Below are 18,201 nucleotides of genomic sequence, written 5' to 3' on the forward strand. Positions count from 1 at the left end.
AACTTTAAAACCTATTACAGGCAGGACAACGAATGGCTCAGATTCTTCAGGAATGAAGGTTTGGAATACCTCACCAGGCAGAACCACAAATAGCCAAGTTGCTTGCTGAGTGCAAAGAAATATGGAATAAGCAATGAAAGGTAGTTAAAAATACCAGCTACAACCACGTCCAATTGCCAAAACAAGAACTGTGATTATGTCTGTGTATTTATGTATACAAATATATATATATTACACATACACACATATATACTGAACAAATATTTTCCCCCCTCCTTTATCCTCTTAGCTAATGTAAGATATATTAACAGTGGTATCCTTACATCACGGTATTAAGGTACAGGATAGCAAGGAAAAAAGTGATCACCAAAGGACTTTGCATCCTCCTTTGGGGAATGGATTGCATCCTCTTCTGAGGAAACCTCCTCCAGGGAATATTTGTGGTTGTACATGTTAGAAGTACAACCTAGTTAGTCTTTACTTGGAGACTAAAATATGGTTTAAGATGCATACAGGCCAGGTGCGGTGGCTCATGCCTGTAATCCCAGCACTTTGGGAGGCCAAGGCAGGCGGATCACCTGAGGTCGGGAGTTCGAGATCAGCCTGGCCAACATGGCAAAACCCCGTCTCTGCTAAAAATACAAAAATTAGCCAGGCGTGGTGGTGCACATCTGCAATCCCAGCTACTCAGGAGGCTGAGGCAGGAGACTCGCTTTAACCCAGGAGGCAGAGGTTGCAGTGAGCTGAGATCAGGCCACAGCACTCAAGCCTAAGTGACAGAGTGAGACTGTCTCATAAAACAAAAAACAAAACAAAAAACAACAAAAACAAAGATGCATACAGGTGCCAAGCTGACTAGGAATGGACTGTGAAGGTTAGTTGTATGCATCAACTTGGCTAGGACACACTGCCTAGTTATTAAAACATGAATCCAGGTACTGCTGTGGATGTATTCTGGAGATGTACTTAACATTTATAATCCCTTAAACTTAAGTAAAAGAGATAATCCTCCATAATGTGGGTGAGACTCATCCAATCAACTGAAAGGCTTTAAGAGCAAAACTGAAGTTTCCAAGAGGAAGAACTTCTGCTCCGAAACCACAGCCTCAGCTCCTACCTGAGACTTTTCAGTCTTCTGGCCCGTCCAACAGACAGATGTTAGACTTGCCAGTCCCCACAATCGCCTAAGCCATTTCCTTGAAATAAATACACATATGTCCAACCGGTTCTGCTTCTTTGGAGAGCCCTGAGACAACTTTCTTCCCCAAATATCCCATTTTATTGTTTGTTGAAATATTTTATTTCTAATTTTATTATTTTTGAACAGTTAAAAACTCAAAATACAATGAAGTTTACAATGAAAAGGTTCACTCCTGGGATCCTTATCCCCCAGGTATCTAGTTCCACTCCTTGGAGACTACCAATGTGATCAGGTTCTTCCATGTATGTCTTCAGAGACAGTCTACCATATGCAAACAAATAGGAATACACACACATTTTTTCTTCTTACACATCAATTGTAGCATGCCATACAGTTTGACACCATGCTTTTCTCAATAAACATTATTATGCCTTAGAGATCCTTTCATCTCAGTACCTAAAGCACTTATTCATTCCTTTTTCCACTGGGCAAATTAAATTTGTTTCACCAATCCTCTATAATTTATTATCTAAAGTGAGACACTGAGAGTGAAAACACTATTAATAATTATCCAAGAACAGCACGTATAAACTGGTAGTGTTCACACAGCATATGGTTATCCTACCTATGGCAGATATTTAGGTTGCTTCCAATTCTTTGATATTACAAAGTTGCAAAGAATATACTTGTAAATACATACTTTTGCACATCTATGTGCTTTGTTTGGTAGGACAAATTTCTAGAAGTGGAATTGCAGGGCAAAAGGTTATGTATATGAATTTAAAAGTTTCACAGATGGCCAATTGCTGTACATAAAGAGTATAACAAGTTACACTTCCCTAGCAGGCATAGAGAATGCCTGCCCTACTTATTGAATAATCCTTTTCCCATAGTGATCCCATCTTTATAACAATGTTTTAAGCCCTCACATGTATGTACTGAAGTCTTTTTTCTGGGTGAGTACATACCATTGATATCTAGTTGTGCATTCAGTTCTGTACTACCTTTCAAAAATAGTTAATCTAGGTTTATACTACCCTTTCAAAAATTTCTTAGCAATTTTCACCACCTTATTTTTCCAGATGAACTATGGGATAGTTTATCTATTATACCCCCTCAGAAATTTTAACAGTAGCAGCATTCAACACGTAAAGGTTAAGTAGCTCCATTTATTATCATTTCTTTTTCTAGGATTTTTAGATATACAATTATTACCTGCAAATAGAAATCTGGCCACCTCATTTCTAAAAGACATTGTTTCATGCACCATTGCACTGGCAAAAATTTCCTGAACGATATTAAATAATCCAGATAATGGGAATTCTGGATTTCAGTAAGTACATTTAGTATTTCAATTGTAACAATTAACTACAGTCATGTGTTACTTAACAATGTGGATACATTTCGAGACATGCTTTGTTAGGTGATTTCATCATTATGTGAACATCATACTGTACTGACAGGAACCCCAGATGGTATAGCCTTACTGCATACCTAGGCTATATGGTATATAGCCTACTACTACACACCTAGGCTATATGGTATAGCCTGCTGTTCTGACCACCCTCGTATGTGGTCCTTCACTAACTGAAACATCATTATATGGTACATGGCTGTATTTATAGCTCTTTGCAGGTAAAGCATTATATCTCTTGCCTCTATTTTATTTGTAAAGGCTATTTTCTTGCCCATTTTTGGTGCCCCTAGTCTGTGGTTCTATACCATCCTATGTATAGCTTTATCATAGCACTTTCTATACCTGCTTCCTTTACTGAACTCTAAGTTCTTTAAAGGAAGGTATTACAAATTAATCTCATATTTACACTGGAAGGAGGGAGGAAGGATGGAAGGAAGAAAAAGTAGCACATGGCCCGGTGCAGTGGCTCACACCTATAATCCTAGCATTTTGGGAGGCCAAAGCAGGTGGATCACTTTAAGTCAGGAGTTCAAGACCAGCCTGGCCAACATGGTGAATTCCTGTCTCTACTAAAAATACACAAATTTGCCAAGCGCGATGGTGTAAGCCTGTAATCCCAGCTACAAGGGAGAATGAGGCATGAGAACAGCTTGAACCCAGGAGGCAGAGGTTACAGTGAGGCAAGATTATGCCACCACTGCACTCCAGACTGGGCAACACAGCAAGACTCTGTCTCTTTAAAAAAAAAAAGAAAGAAAGAAAAAGCAGCACAGCACCTAGCCAATTGCCTCACTGCACAATTCTAGGGATAACAATCACACATATTCTATGTGAAAGGCAACTCCCAGAGCATAGAAATATGATGCGACGTGAATGGTGCTTCTTAGAATTGTGCAATGTGATAGCTCTGCTGACTGGCACACAGGTGCTCAATGCATATGTACTGAACTGTTCCAGGGAAAAATTGATTGTCAAAGAGCCTAGAAAGAAATTAACTCTGAATGACAGACTGCATTCCTGAACATAAAGGGTATATTCTAGAACTGTAGTACCTCTTTCATGGAGATTAAATTAGGTTCATGCCTGAGGTTTCTTGGTTTCTTTTCTTTTTTGTTTTTGAGATGGAGTCTCTGTTGCCCAGGCTGGGGTGCAGTGGCACAATCTTGGCTGACTGCAACCTCAGGTTTCTTTTCCAATTAACAGTTCATACTACCGTAAAACAATCTCCAAACCAATACCTACAACAAACACCCATTATTTATTCATGTGGCTGAAAGAGTAAATTAATTATGTTTAGATTTTTGGAAAAAGTCTGAACAAAAAAAGGACCTATACAGTGCTCAAACTATATTTTTAAAAATACTATTTTATTTTTACTCACATATGAAAAAAATGGCTGTACTATCATGTTTACATACATACTAACATTGGAAACAGAATAACGAATTGTATTTAAATTTTATAAAGAACACACAAACATTAAAACACTGATTGGTTACAGAAAGCAGAGTTTGAGGAAAAAACATTAGCTATAATTTTCATTTTCATTAAAGAGCAGCACCCTCTGAGAATAATCAAACTGATTAGTAATATTCATCTATACTGCAAAACAATATGTACAAAGGAAAGTTAGTGATTGTACTGATTTTATTACTTTTACCAAGCCATTTTATGTTCCTCACTCAATGCAAAGAAATAAAACATAATCTGAAGAAAAATATGTCCTTGTTATTATTCACAATAAAAAGTTGGCTTCATTCTGCAAGCCTGGGCATATTGTACAACTGGGAGCACTTAACGGCTCAAGTGGATCGATGTACCAGTTTGATTCTGATTCACTGAACAGAATCTCTCATCCATATCTGGCAACCAGACTAACTCCATGGGAGCTGTGATAGACTGAACCATTTCTGTGGTATCCCTAGATCTCACTAAATAAGAAAGACCCTACACCAGAAAATATAGCAACTGATCTATCTATAAATTACATCTATATGCTAGCTCTTTAGTGTAAGTTGGAAAAAGGGGCCTTTCTTGAGCACATGGATAAAAGTATTATTGTAGTCTAAAGATTGCTGGATTGATATTGTGTTGTTATAATGAAGATAAGGTACACACTGAAACCACTGTCAGATTAAGAAACTTCCACAACTTGTCTCAATTCTTCAAACAATGGAGCAAGTTCCTTTTCTAGGCTGACAATTAGTCCTAAAATAAAGAGATTAAGAAACTTACATGTTAGAAAAATGTTCCTCAAAGTCTGAAACTCAAATTTCCTTATGTCCAAAATACGTAGTTACCAAAAGTAAATCAGAACATAGTTTATTTCCCATGACTGAAACAAAATACAGGTTGAATATCCCTTATCCAAAATGCCGGGTATCAGAAGTGTTTTGAATTTTGGAATATTTGTACGATACTTACTAGTTCAGCATCCCTAACCCAAAAATCTCATATATGAAATGCTCCAGTGAGCATTTTCTTTGAATGCCATTATTAGTGCTCAGAAAGTTTCATACTTTAGAATGTTTTGGATTTCAGATTTTTGGATTAGGGATGTTCAACCCGTACTATAACCCTAAATAAAGCAACCAAAAACTCCGTAGTCATTAATAAGTTTATTTTCAGCATCTATTACTAAAGTGAATGAGTGAAAAATACTTATATATTAGGAAATACAGAATAAATTATATGCACTATAATTTGTTAGAGTTTTGAAAGGAAAATCTTAATTTATACCTTACTGCTTCAAAATTTGCATTGACTCAGAAATAATACATATAATTTTTACTAAATAAAGCATACTTTTGTCTCTAAGCAAATTTTAACAGATCACATCAAAAGATAGGTAGATAGGGTGCTTCTATATTGAACAAAGGAAATCAGAAATTTATTTTTATAAATTCGACAAACCTAAGACATAAATAAATATTTCAAATGAAAAAATATTTTAAAAATAAATGGTAGAGTACAAAACACACTGGAGTTCAATGATGAACCTGGGAGATAAACATCTAGAAATAAGCATATCTTGCTTCTCCTTAGTTTACTAGAGTGAAAGGCTATCTACCTCAAACAGAGCCTGTTTTATGTTCAAACAAATAAAGATCTTTCTCTGTCTTATAGAATATAAAAAGCATCTGGACTCTCAAAGAAAGGGTCCAAGTACTAAAATATTGTTCTGTACATTATCATAATATATTAACAACTGGTGACTTAGTATGTGATGACAGGTGATTTATCAAAACTGAGATTTAGTATATTTCATAAATATACTTAAAATCTTAACACCATTACTATCCTATATAATTCAGAAAGTGTTTTTACATACAGTATTTTACAGATTCCTAAAATGTTTTGAAATGGAAGAGATCTAATAGATCATCAAATCTAAACCTCTCATTCTAAAGATGAGGTATCTAAGAACAGGCTTCAGTGACATGGCTAAGAACTTGCTCAGTTTGGAAGAAAAAACAAATAGAAAAAAATATTACAATTCTCAACAGCAATCAGATCTAAAGGAGACAGACCTTTTAATAAAAATCCTACTTTATATAAAATGAAGTAAAAAAATTACAACCAAGTGAATAGTCATTATTTTACACATAAATATCCAGTGAAGGTATTGGATACAATGGAATTTTACTGTTCTCTATAAAGGGTACGGCTTCCTAGCATTTCTCCTCAAATTCTTTGGTTCTCAAGAAGAGTGAGACTATGTTCATCCTATTCATGCTCTTTAAATTCTCAATCACATTCATCTTCCTCATTAGGTAAAATTTTAAAAATTCTAATTTAATAGATTGGTCTATAACTCATCGATCATTTTAATGCGTTTTGTTGGGTTATCTTCACCTTGTTTTCTTAAACTGCTGTAATGGGAGCAAGATGTAGCACTTAAGATAACATTTAATTTTCCTGTCTCCAAAAAAAAAAAAAAAAAAAAACACTTACCCATACACTGTCTCATTTGAACTAGAAAATAACATTGTAAGATGGAGAAAGCATATATTATCTCCATTATACAGATATGGAAACCAGGATTAAGAGAAATCACTTTTCCCAAGACATAGAAAAAAGACAGTGAAACTGGGCCACAAGTTCAAGATTTTTGGCTCTAAATCTACTATTCCTCTTAAATTAAGGTATGGTAATTAAATTAATTTTTTAAAATTAAGGATTAAAGTGATATTTAAGGTAATTAAACACACCTGTATTGGCACTGCTGCTGGCTATGAAACTCACCACCAAAGGTAAACGATTAAATTGAACCACCTAAAAAGAAAATAAGAGCCAAATAATATGTTGCATTATGAAAAGGTAGTAACTAAACTGAAATGTCTTAATCTTTCAAAAACTTTAAAATCATCAATGTTTTAGCCCAACATCATGGTATTATATTATGAAATAGAAAGAAACTTTATATTTCAGTGAATATTTTCATAAAACAGAATTAGTGATGATCTCTTAGAGACATTAATACCAGTTAGCCTGGAAAGTTTTTCAGGTGAAACCATATCTTCATCTTTTTATCTCTAAAGCCCAACAGAATGTCAATTACATCGTAAGGACTTAATAAATAGTTGATAATTAAATGGATAAATGCAGTATTTCTCAGTTATTCAAGTAGTTTTATCTTCACAATATTTTCTGGCTCTTGTGTATTACTGTAATGTAAATTAAATTTACAGTAACTTTAAATCAACTACCTTCAAAAAAAAAGAAAACTTAGTTTCAACCTAATCCTTATTGATGAAATTGAAGGTCAGATGGTTTGGTTATCTTTTACCTAATACACATTAAAATACATAACTTTTAAAATAAAAGATGAGCCTGGCATGGTAGCTCACGTCTGTAATCCTAGCACTCTGGGAGGCTGAGGCGGATGGATCACTTGAGGCCAAGAGTTCAAGACCAGCCTGGCCAACATGGTGAAAGCCCGTCTCTACCAAAAATACAAAAATTAGCCAGGCCTGGCGGCACACGCCTGTAATCCCAGCTACTTGGGAGGCTGAGGCGTGAGAATCACTTGAACCTGAGAGGTGGAGGTTGCAGTGAGCTGAGATCATGTCACTGCACTCCAGCATGGGGCGACAGAGCCAGACTCTGTCTTGGAAGAAAAAAAAAAAAGAGTAACTTAACATCAGTTGATTAGGAAACATCGCTCTAAAGCACAAGGAATTAATTTAGTCTTAAGAAAATGTAGCTTGAGATCAAGAGACATGCAAAAACTAAAAACTAACTTCTTTCCCACAAATAATAACCTCATTTATTACATATATATATTTCAAAAAAATGAAGGAATTAACAGCAAGAGCAAATTTAATAAACTTTCAAGGAAAGTTTTTTTTAACTGTTACTACAACAAAAAATGTGTGTCATCTGAGAAATCACAGTTGTTTAGCTAACGGCACCATCTACTGGAGGTAACAGTGACCTGACGTACTCTTTTTAGGATAACATGTACTTTATTAAATCACTTGATTATTTTTCCATAGTAATTATTTCCTGGTATAAAATGTGAAGAAAATTACATTTTAATACAACCAATTTGAAGGCTAAAATTTTACAATTTCATCCCCTTCAAAACTAAAACTGAGAACTATAACACAAACTATTTTATATATATAAAAGGCACAAAAATGACAACTGAAATCAGCAAATCATTTGATAATTATGAACTTACCTGGTAGGTGTTATAGTAACAGATGATACTTTTATTTTTGGAAAGTCCAAGTTTGCTCCCTTGGTCTGTTGCAAGGGCAAAAGTGGATAAGAAACCAGGTCGCAAAGCATGCTCTGGAGCATTGTCATTGGCCACTAGAAAAATAAGTGATTTAAATAAAAATTATGCAGAGGATATGGTAGAGAGATTTACAGCCCTTTTTTTTTCATAAACCTCTTTTTAAAATTGAGCACAATGTTTCACAATATTGAAAATCATATCACTAATGGGGTCTCATCACTAATCAGGAAAAACTGCTCAATCAAAAGTTCACTGATGACAAGTAAGAGAAGAAATGCTGACTCTCACAATTTTTTTAAATTTTAAAAAGAAAACTAAATGTTTACATTTTATTGATATCTAACTTAAAACATAGATTAATCAAGTACATTTAACTGGTTATCTGAGGACTAGGCTAGAATAAACTAATGAAAAAAGTTACAAAACTTCTGCTCTTATAAAACCCACAGCAGCAGTATCTCTCATAGATATTAACAATCTGCAGCTGGTTACCTGTTTCATGTTTCTCTCACTCATTAAAAGGTTTGCATGGAGTTTGTTATATTAATGAGCGCAGGGCTCAAGGCTCTAACACAGAGATCTTCATGAAGAACATTAGAGCTGGAAAATCTGAGATTATTTTGTTCAAATCCCTCATTACAGAATTAAGAGAAGGCAAGCAATCTGTCCACAGACATTCAACAGCTATTTTATAGTGGGTTAGAAAGCACACTGGACCACATATCAGGAGATGATGGGTTCTATTACTGTTTTGTTACTGACTCATGTCCGACTTTGGACGGCAATGTCCGAAGATTATAAACCACAGGACCTCCTTTGTTATTATAATGTGTTTGCCAAAATTCTCCCAGAAATGGAATCAATGTGTATTATAGAAATGCTTATAATCTTTACAAATTCATGCAGTTTATTAATAAGAATCTAAGACATAGCTAACTCTCCATTAAAACTGCTAAGAAGTCCAAGTGTCCTTGCACTTTATCATCTTCACTTATAAAATGAAAGAACTACATTAGTTGACTTCTAAACCTCCTTTCATTTCTAAAGTCTAAAATTACCTGATATATATGACAACTCCAGGTGGAAAATTGTAAACAAAATATACAGAACATTATCCAATCTTTAATCTTTGATAAAGCCATTATAGTGTCCCAATAAAACCAGGAACATCCATTCTCATAATACCATAAAATAGAAATAGTAAAAATTGTCTGAATCCATACTGACTCTCTGTGACATCATGTTTACTTATGATCCAAATACATGGGTATTATCCTAAAACAACTAGCAATTTGATAAAATGTGTGTGTGTATGTATGTATGTACATATGTGTGTGTGTATATATATACACATATATATATACATATACATATATATGTAGGGGTGTCTGTGTGTATATCTAGCTGAATACATGCTCACTCTCATCACTTAGATTTACTAATGGTTTACGTTACACTGTAAATGTCTTTAATGGGAAATGGGTCTCTGATAAATCCATGCTTAAACTCTAGACGTTAATATGATACATGTGATATATAATACATTGTAGATTCAAATTCAACCTTCAACATACAAAAGCAAACACTTTCCCCAATACTAAGACCATCTCCCAAATTTACTAAAATGAATTTTACATGTTTGCCTGCTGTACTACTCAGATGTAAATTACACACATTTTTAGTCAAAAGCAAAGAAGACATTTGCATTTAAATGTTCAGTTTTACCTTTAATAACAGGTACTCCATCTCTATCTGACACAACAATGGCATGGAGCCCTTCAACACTAGAAAAAGAAAATAGTTAAAATATAAAAAAAGTTAAAATATAAAATTTAAAAAAGTTAAAATATAAAATATTTCATTTTCTCAAACTATGAACCTCAAAGACATAATAACTCTCATGTATTTTCTGAAAAACCACAGACCCCAAAATTCTCCCAGAAATGGAATCAATGTGTATTATAGAAATGTTTATAATATTTACAAGTTCATGCAGTTTATTAATAAGAATCTAAGACATAGATAACTCTCCATTAAAACTGCTAATGAATGATCAGTCCATGGTACACAAAAGCATGAAAGATCATCAGCAGTGGCTATAGAGACAAAAAAGAGCCTTTTTCCTGTTTCATTCATGCAAATATTAAGCAGCCAGTATTTGTGGCACTTAATACTTTGATACTATGAAAAACAGAAATAAGCACAATCATTGCCTTCACATGGCTTCCAATCTAAAAAGTGAGTGTGTTACCAATAAAATAATCTCACAATAACAAACGTAAAACTAAAACTTGTGGCAAGTATTGTTAAAAAGTTCATAGGGATATGAGAACCTAGAAAAGAGGAGGTTGATGCAGACAGACAGCGGGCCAGAGAAGGCTTTCCTGGAGGCAGTAATACATCAGCTGAGATGTTATGGCACTAAGTGAAAAGAAGTGGAAAAATTGTTCCTGGCTGAAGAAACAGGGCAAAAGGAATGAAGGCCATGCAGTAATCCTTTCAGCCATGCTTACGTAAGAAGTAGTAAGCAGAATGGTCAAGCTATAGCTCTAAAGTTAGAAAGATCTGAGTTCCAGTCCAGGCTCTGCCACTTATTATTTATGCTATCTTGGGCTAGTTATGAAATCTTTATAAGCCTCAGATTGACAATTTGAAAATGGGAACAACTGTACTTACTTAGATATTGTGAAATTTAATAATACAAGGCATGTAAAGTGTAGGCTGGCACATAATTCAAAAATATCACTTATTAACTAATACCAATGGTGTCAATTGTGCACACTGACAATGACATAATTTATCACTAAAGTTTAAGTACTAAATTATCAGTGAGAATACCTGGGAAATTAGCAATTAAGAAATACATACAGTAGAGCACAAATATACTGTGTTAAAAAATATAAGGTGACACTCCTCGACTTTCAACATTTACGCAAAACCCTTTCATTGTAACATAAAACTTATAGTCCTGTAACTATCTTATGGTATCTATAAACTACAACTCAGAGATATGTTCAATGTCCCTAGGGCAACCCGGAATGATCTATTCTTTGTGTTAACTTTAATGTATTAACTAAGGAATAAGAAATACTTATATTAACCTAATGTTTAAATACTGACATTAAATTTTTAAAAATCCCATTGTCAAAAACTTTTAAGTCAGAGAAGTGTTATTAAATATGAGTGGAAAATGTTATAAACAAAATCATTTGTCTTCCTTACATTAAAAATAAGAATAAAATAACTTTATAAATGACTTTTATACTATTTTTATCCTATTATTGGCATGATTTCCTATTCATTCAATTCTAAACTTATTTATGGATTAAAATATATCTCTAAGATTAATACATAACATAGGCCGGGCACAGTGGCTGACACCTGTAATCCCAGCAATTTGGGAGGCCAAGGTGGGCAGATCACCTGAGGTCAGGAGTTTGAGACCAGCCTGGCCAACATGATGAAACCCCGTCTCAACTAAAAATACAAAAATTAGCTGGGTGTGGTGGTGCTTGTCTGTAATCCCAGCTACTTGAGAGACTGAGGCATGAGAATCACTTGAACCTGGGTTGCAGTGAGCCAAGATCACGCCACTGCACTCCCAGCCTAGGTGACAGAACCAGAGTCTGTCTCAAAATAAATAAATAAATAAAGATTAATACATAAAATAAATATATTCTTCTAAGTTAAAAACTAGATTATATAAAACATATACTACGGATATTTGTACATATGCCAGTTATTTTGTGCAGTTACCAAAAGCAACATCATTTGAAACAGTAAAGCATTACAAATCCAACTGTCCATCAAGAAGGACAAGGTAAGTTATGATATACACCTACAAAGGAATACTCTGGAATACTCTGCAGCCATGAGAAAGAGGACGTTCTCTATGTACCAGGAAAGATTACTCTCAAAGTTACATTCTTAAGTGAAAAAATACACAGTTCAGAACAGTGTATAGAAGAAGCAATAAATTATGTACCAAAATGTGCAGGCATATGTGTATGTTGTGTGTATAAATACGTGTATATACATGTCTGCTCACAGGTACATAAAATATCTCTGTAGGTAATGGTGGGTGCCTCTTTGAGGGGAAACTGTGCATGTGGCTGGAGAGGAAGGATGGGCAGCTTCTCACTCTATGTTCTTCAGTTAAGTCTTGAATCTGAACTTTGTGAATGTACTACCTACCCCCAAAATAAATTAAAAAGCAGGTAAAAAGAGGACCACAAAAATGTTTAGAAAAATTAGTGCCACCACAGGTAGCTTCTTTTTTTAAATTTCCATGGAAATTACTTTAAATACAACTAATGCTCCAAAGAAAATAAAAGGACTTTCTTTTTGATGGACTTCACAGAAAAATGAATCCAGAAAGTAGAAAAATTACTTACACTCTTAAGTATATAATTTTAGAAATCAGGTCACAAATATAAAAGCTGTTTTCAATTCTACATACAATGTGCAGAGTAATATGAATAGAATTTACTAATAATTAAAAATAACTGGCTCATTAAGATATTACACTTTTAGAAGAAATGAATTAAAATTTTGTGAAATATTCTGAAGAAATCTAAACCTTAAGCTTACTAAAACAATCATTTTTTCTAAAAACAAATGTTTATCATTACTAATCAAAGACATTGGATTTAGTTTTATACACATAATTATGAAATATTTGGTTGTTTTAAAACATACAAAGTGGGATTATTAAAGCCTGAGACTGCTTTGGGTCACAACCAGATTTTAAATTGCAAATGCAAGAACGATATTTTGCAGAGAATTCAAAAAACGCACAAAAACACACATTCCATTAGTATCTGTAGCTGGCTGACTTTGTTACTGAGAAGCACTGAGGTACAACAGTTAAAAGCATGAATCCATGGCTCTGAAGCAGGATGCCTGCATCCAAACCCATACATCTAGCAACAAATCAAAGTGTATATTCTACTATTCTTCATAAATGTTCAAAACATTATTATTTCTTCATTATTATTGTTCTGGGATGCAGTAAGCCTATTTTCAATAAATAATATTATGAGTTGAACTGGCTTTTTTTCATTATTAAAAAAAAAAACTGACAGTACTATAATACCTTTCCTGCCATTATGAAAGATTTTCATAAAGCTTTTAACAAATATCCTTTAACTGAATTTATTTCTTGGATAAGCACAACAACCTGATATTTCCCCTTTTGTTAAAAGGTAAGAGACATCCGAATTCAAAGAAGCAAGCATTTACTTTCCAACTATTTTTGATCAACATTAGAACTACTCAGTAATATAATAAATACTTTTGGTATTATTCTCTAATTCCTTTATACAGACAGCTTCACCATACCCAGTGTCACATGTTATTATGATTTTGAGAGTACACTTAACAGTTAAAATGAGATCCCCATTGTCTGAAACATTTTTATTGCTTATAATCACAGATGATGTAATTAGAATCAATTATTGCTTTATTTATTAGATCTCCAGGTGAATAATGAGTATCTTTCTGGTGGGTTTATAACTTAAGAACATTGAATGCAATTTTGCTGTTTCTTCAATAAGAGATGCTAACACTCAAAAGAGGATTGTAAATCACTAAGACTTCTAAGTGAATTAACTATGCACTATTAACTATTTCATCATATCACCAGTGTAGTGGGGTATCTCTCCATCCCAATTTGAGCACCCTTTCATTATGCTAAGGTAACTACAGAAAAACACAGAAAGCCCTCATTTTGCATAGTTCCAATATGCACATTTTAGTTACTATGGTTAAGTAACACCACTCCCTGCAGAAGAGCACAGGTCAAATTTTAGTTAGCAAGGCATAATACCTCAATAACTACATAAAGTATAAACTTTTCTAACTCTTTAGTCCACAAATCACTACATAAATAATTATGTAATCAACAGATGCACACTGTCATCAGTAACCAGCCACATCATTTCTTTCAAAGTATGTTGATGGTTGGTCACTGTGCATTTGTTATGCAGCTCATGCAGAGACAGCAAAGCATGTAGTTTTTTTGTACCTGCTTGTCTCTCAATGATAAAGTAAGTGACATTTAGAAAAAGAGATAATAAAAAGAGGAAACTGGCCAACAAAGACGAAATACAGCAAAGAAATGAAAAGTAATAATGCTGGAAATGAATTTCAAATAGAAAGTAAAGAGTTATAGAAGAAACAGATGACCAAGGGAATGCTGACACTATCGCTCTAGATACACAGAGAACTCAGTGAAGGCAAACTTATTGACATAAATGAGGAAAGCAGTTGTGATGAAAATTTTCCAGAGGACATGATGCTGGCAAAAAATATTCATATTAAAGGAAATCTCAGAGATACTTCACAACATTGAAAATACACAGACAAAATACTTCATAAAATTAACATATGGCATATAGAATTTATTCAATAACAAATTAAAAATTTCTTACCTTGGTAACTTTTTATACAAGAATCGCTTTAGGTCCTGAAAGAGAGCATTAAAAAATCATGTTATAATAATAGGCCTTCCACTGATTTCTAGATCCTGTCCTATCCAAATTTTAGGGAACTTCAGTTATCATTCATAACCTTTCTTGCTGTGTTTTATCTTTCTCTGTCTGATTTGGATGTTTACTAGTCACGCAACTTGGAGTAAGTTAACCAACCTTTTTTCTCTAAGCCTATTTCATTATTTGTTGAATAGGGCTAATATAGAACCTACATCATAAGAGTGCTGTAAAAGTTTATTGAGAAGATGCATGGATTAGCATACCTAGAAATGGGAAACACATTTTAGCCATAAAATTACATCATAATTTTCATACTAGTGTTTTACATCCTGTTGCTATTGTGTTCACTTGAGAAGACATTATAAACATCTTTCCATGTTCAAAGATAGACTTTCCACCATCATTTTAATGGTCTTAGGTAAGGTGATATGACTTCTGTAAGACTGTTGTCTCACGTGACTATCACATTATAAAAATATGCTTTCCATTGTTTCATTATTTGTTGAACTCACCTACTCAACAAATAATGAAACAGTGTAAGGTATATTATTATAATGTAATTTTTAAAATATTTTGTTTAAGGACCTAAAATAAATTCTATGACTATGTGAGGCAACATTTTTTTTTTTTTGAGACGGAGTTTCGCTCTTGTTGTTCAGGCTGGAGTGCAATGGCACGATCTCGGCTCACTGCAACCTCTGCCTCCCAGGTTCAAGCGATTCTCCTGCCTCAACCTCCCGAGTAACTGGGATTACAAGCACCCACCACCACGCCCAGCTAATTTTTTGTATTTTTAGTAGAGACAAGGTTTTACCATGTTGGCCAGGCTGGTCTCGAACTCCTGACCTCAGGTGATCCACCCGCCTTGGCCTCCCAAAGTGCTGGGATTACAGACATAAGTCACCACGCCCAGCCCAGTCTTACAGAATATAAGATAAATGACAATGTGTGTCAAGTGTTTAACACGAAACACAGTTAAGACTAAAGAAATAGAAGACTATTTTACTTTTCTAAGCTGGGGCTCACTGCAAATTCCAACTTCTGGGCTCAAGCAATCCTCTCGCCTCACTTCCAGCATAGCTGGGACTACAGGGGTATCAGTGCGCCTGGCTGATTTTTAAATTTCTTTTTGTAAAACGGGGTCTTGCTATGTTGCCCAGGCTGATCTTGAACTCCCAGCCTCAAGTGATCCTTCCATCTCGGCCTCCCAAAGTGCTGAGATTACAGACTAAGCAACTGCATTGGCCAGAAGACTATCATATTTTGTCTCATTACACTCTCTCATCCCAAGAATTTCACTGACAATTTAGGTATCAATTTTGACCTCACATGGATTAATCAGATATCTGTTGTTTTGAGCATCCAACACTTACTATTCTCCAAACCCGACTGATCATTTTATCCTCCTACACACACACACACACACACACACACACGTTACCATGTTTCTAAAGAGGCATGGGTTAGAAATCATCGTAAATTGCTACAATAAACCTAATGAGATATTGTTACCACTTACTGGAAAAAAGTATTGTGGGTACATGTCCTACTGACCAAATTCTGACAGGAAAAGCAGCAAACCATCATTCAGAATTTCAAATGGTAAATATACAGAGCCTCTCTTATGCCCCAGCTGGATTGGGGAGTAGGGAAAATGTAATTTTCTCAGTCTCAAGCACCTTAGTGTCCTACACCCCCATTCGAGGCAGAAACTCAGGATCCTGCAAATTCATTCCTATTAGTCTCCCACTTCAGATATCAAAGAAAATAATTAACTGGGATGGGTGGGGCTGGGAGGATCAAAACAAATTTCTACTTGGGAAGCTCTACCTCTCCCCGCTCAGTATTGCCCTCAAAATTCCCCACTCTCCCCTTCCTTTTATGTAGGGGTGTCACTCACATCCGCCATGATGAACCCCCTTCTCTCGCAGGATCAATCTCCACGCCTGGAAGAGAAACTCCCGGTGACTCTTCCCTCTTTGGCTTCCTCGTCCTCCCCACCCACAACTTAATACGCGAGATCAGCCCTGGTCAGAACCAGGTAAAACCCCCACGGTTCTAGGGCTTGGCCCAGCCGGCCCAGTGGGAGTCGGAGTGCCCCAACACCCCCACGGGACTCAGCTGGCACCCCTTACCTCAGCCCACCCCATCCCCTGCCCCTCCACCCCAAAGAGCTAGGCCCAAAGAAAAGAAGAGGGGTTCCTCTCCTGTTTAATCTCACCACCCGCGCCACCTGCGGGACTAGGCCTCAAAACTAGGCAAAGTAGCGCCAGTTACCTCGGGTTTCTGGGCTGCCTGGTTCTCTCCGCTGTCACTTCAGGGACAGCTTTAAAGACAGGTTCTTCCTCAAGCCACCGTCACATGATTCATGACCTCTTCTGCGCTCCAGGAAGCACTTTCTACGCCGCCGTCGCCCCACGATACGGGATTTCCGGTGGGGCCCGGCGGAAGCTGCGAGGGCGCGGCCGCCGGAAGCGCCCCGCCCCTCCCCCGCCCACCGCGGGCCGCGTCTTGCGCCTGCGCCTTGTGTCAAGGGCCGAAGGAAGTCAGCCGTGGGGTAGAGGATTTGTATGAGATCGCTGGACCTTAAGGAACCCAGAAAATGCAAGCAAGGTTATGTGTTACAAGACATTCTTGTGCAGAGAGGGTGTATAAATGTCATTAGTTTTGCAGGGTCCGTTATCTTAAAACCTTTTCTTGTAGATGAAGAAATTTGAGGGGATGGTGTGATGAGCTGAAGAGCAAGCACCAGATTGCCTGTGATTGGAAGTACCAGGTCCACAGGTTTCTGACCTGTTTCCTAGGCTCTTGTGACTTCTCCATGGGTGCTCGGATGCTCTTTACTCAAGGCCGTATCTAGATTGAATGGGGAGGAGCCATGGGTTTTCTGGAGCACTTCAAGCGTCTACTTTTAACATGCAGACACTAATTACGGGCACCTTCTATGTTCCCTTTTACATCAGAATTTTTAAAAATTAGTAAGGTCTCATGTAATACATAATAATTGAAAAAAATAAAAGCCTTTCCGGGTGCGGTGGCTGACGTCTGTAATCCCAGCACTTTGGGAGTTCGAGGCGGGACGATCCTTTGAGTCCAGGAGTTCCACACCAGCCTGGCAAGATAGGACCCCATCTCCACAAATAATAATAATAATAATAATTAAGAATTATCAGAACGTGGCGTGCACCAGGTACTCGGGAGGCTGAGGCAGGAGGATCCCTTGAGCCCAGGGTTTGAGGCTGCATTCAGTGGTGATCGCCCCACTGAACTCCAGCTTGAGTGACAGAGCGAGACCCTCAAAAGAAAAGCTTCTTTAGAAATCGCATCCTCTTTCAGCTACCACCCTGTTTTTCCTCTACTCCCTTTCACAGCCAAATTTTCAGAAAACTTTAGCCTGGTTTTTCGT

At 36.0% G+C, this 18,201-nt stretch overlaps 1 protein-coding gene across 1 annotated transcript; it reads right to left on the bottom strand.

Moving 5' to 3' along the window:
- Positions 1 to 3,906: 3,906 nt before the first annotated feature.
- Positions 3,907 to 17,261, bottom strand: LAMTOR3 (late endosomal/lysosomal adaptor, MAPK and MTOR activator 3). Its single transcript, XM_054484804.2, has 7 exons — positions 17,073 to 17,261; positions 16,696 to 16,741; positions 14,736 to 14,770; positions 10,030 to 10,088; positions 8,245 to 8,378; positions 6,770 to 6,833; positions 3,907 to 4,766 (listed from the first exon to the last, which is right to left on the bottom strand). Exons 2-7 carry the CDS (start codon positions 16,702 to 16,704, stop codon positions 4,693 to 4,695), a joined length of 375 nt encoding a protein of 124 aa, XP_054340779.1. The 5' UTR covers positions 16,705 to 16,741; positions 17,073 to 17,261; the 3' UTR covers positions 3,907 to 4,692.
- Between the last annotated feature and the right edge of the window lie 940 nt (positions 17,262 to 18,201).

The sequence above is a fragment of the Pongo pygmaeus genome, chromosome 3 (genome assembly GCF_028885625.2).
Source record: "Pongo pygmaeus isolate AG05252 chromosome 3, NHGRI_mPonPyg2-v2.0_pri, whole genome shotgun sequence".
NCBI classification, from domain to species: domain Eukaryota; kingdom Metazoa; phylum Chordata; class Mammalia; order Primates; family Hominidae; genus Pongo; species Pongo pygmaeus.

Coding starts and splice junctions, on each gene's coding strand:
- LAMTOR3 (XM_054484804.2), bottom strand. Junction 10,089..14,735: donor TTGTATAAAAAGTTACCAAG/GTAAGAAATTTT, acceptor TTCTTTTTCTAG/TGTTGAAGGGCTCCATGCCA. Junction 4,767..6,769: donor CAGCAGCAGTGCCAATACAG/GTGTGTTTAATT, acceptor TCTTTATTTTAG/GACTAATTGTCAGCCTAGAA.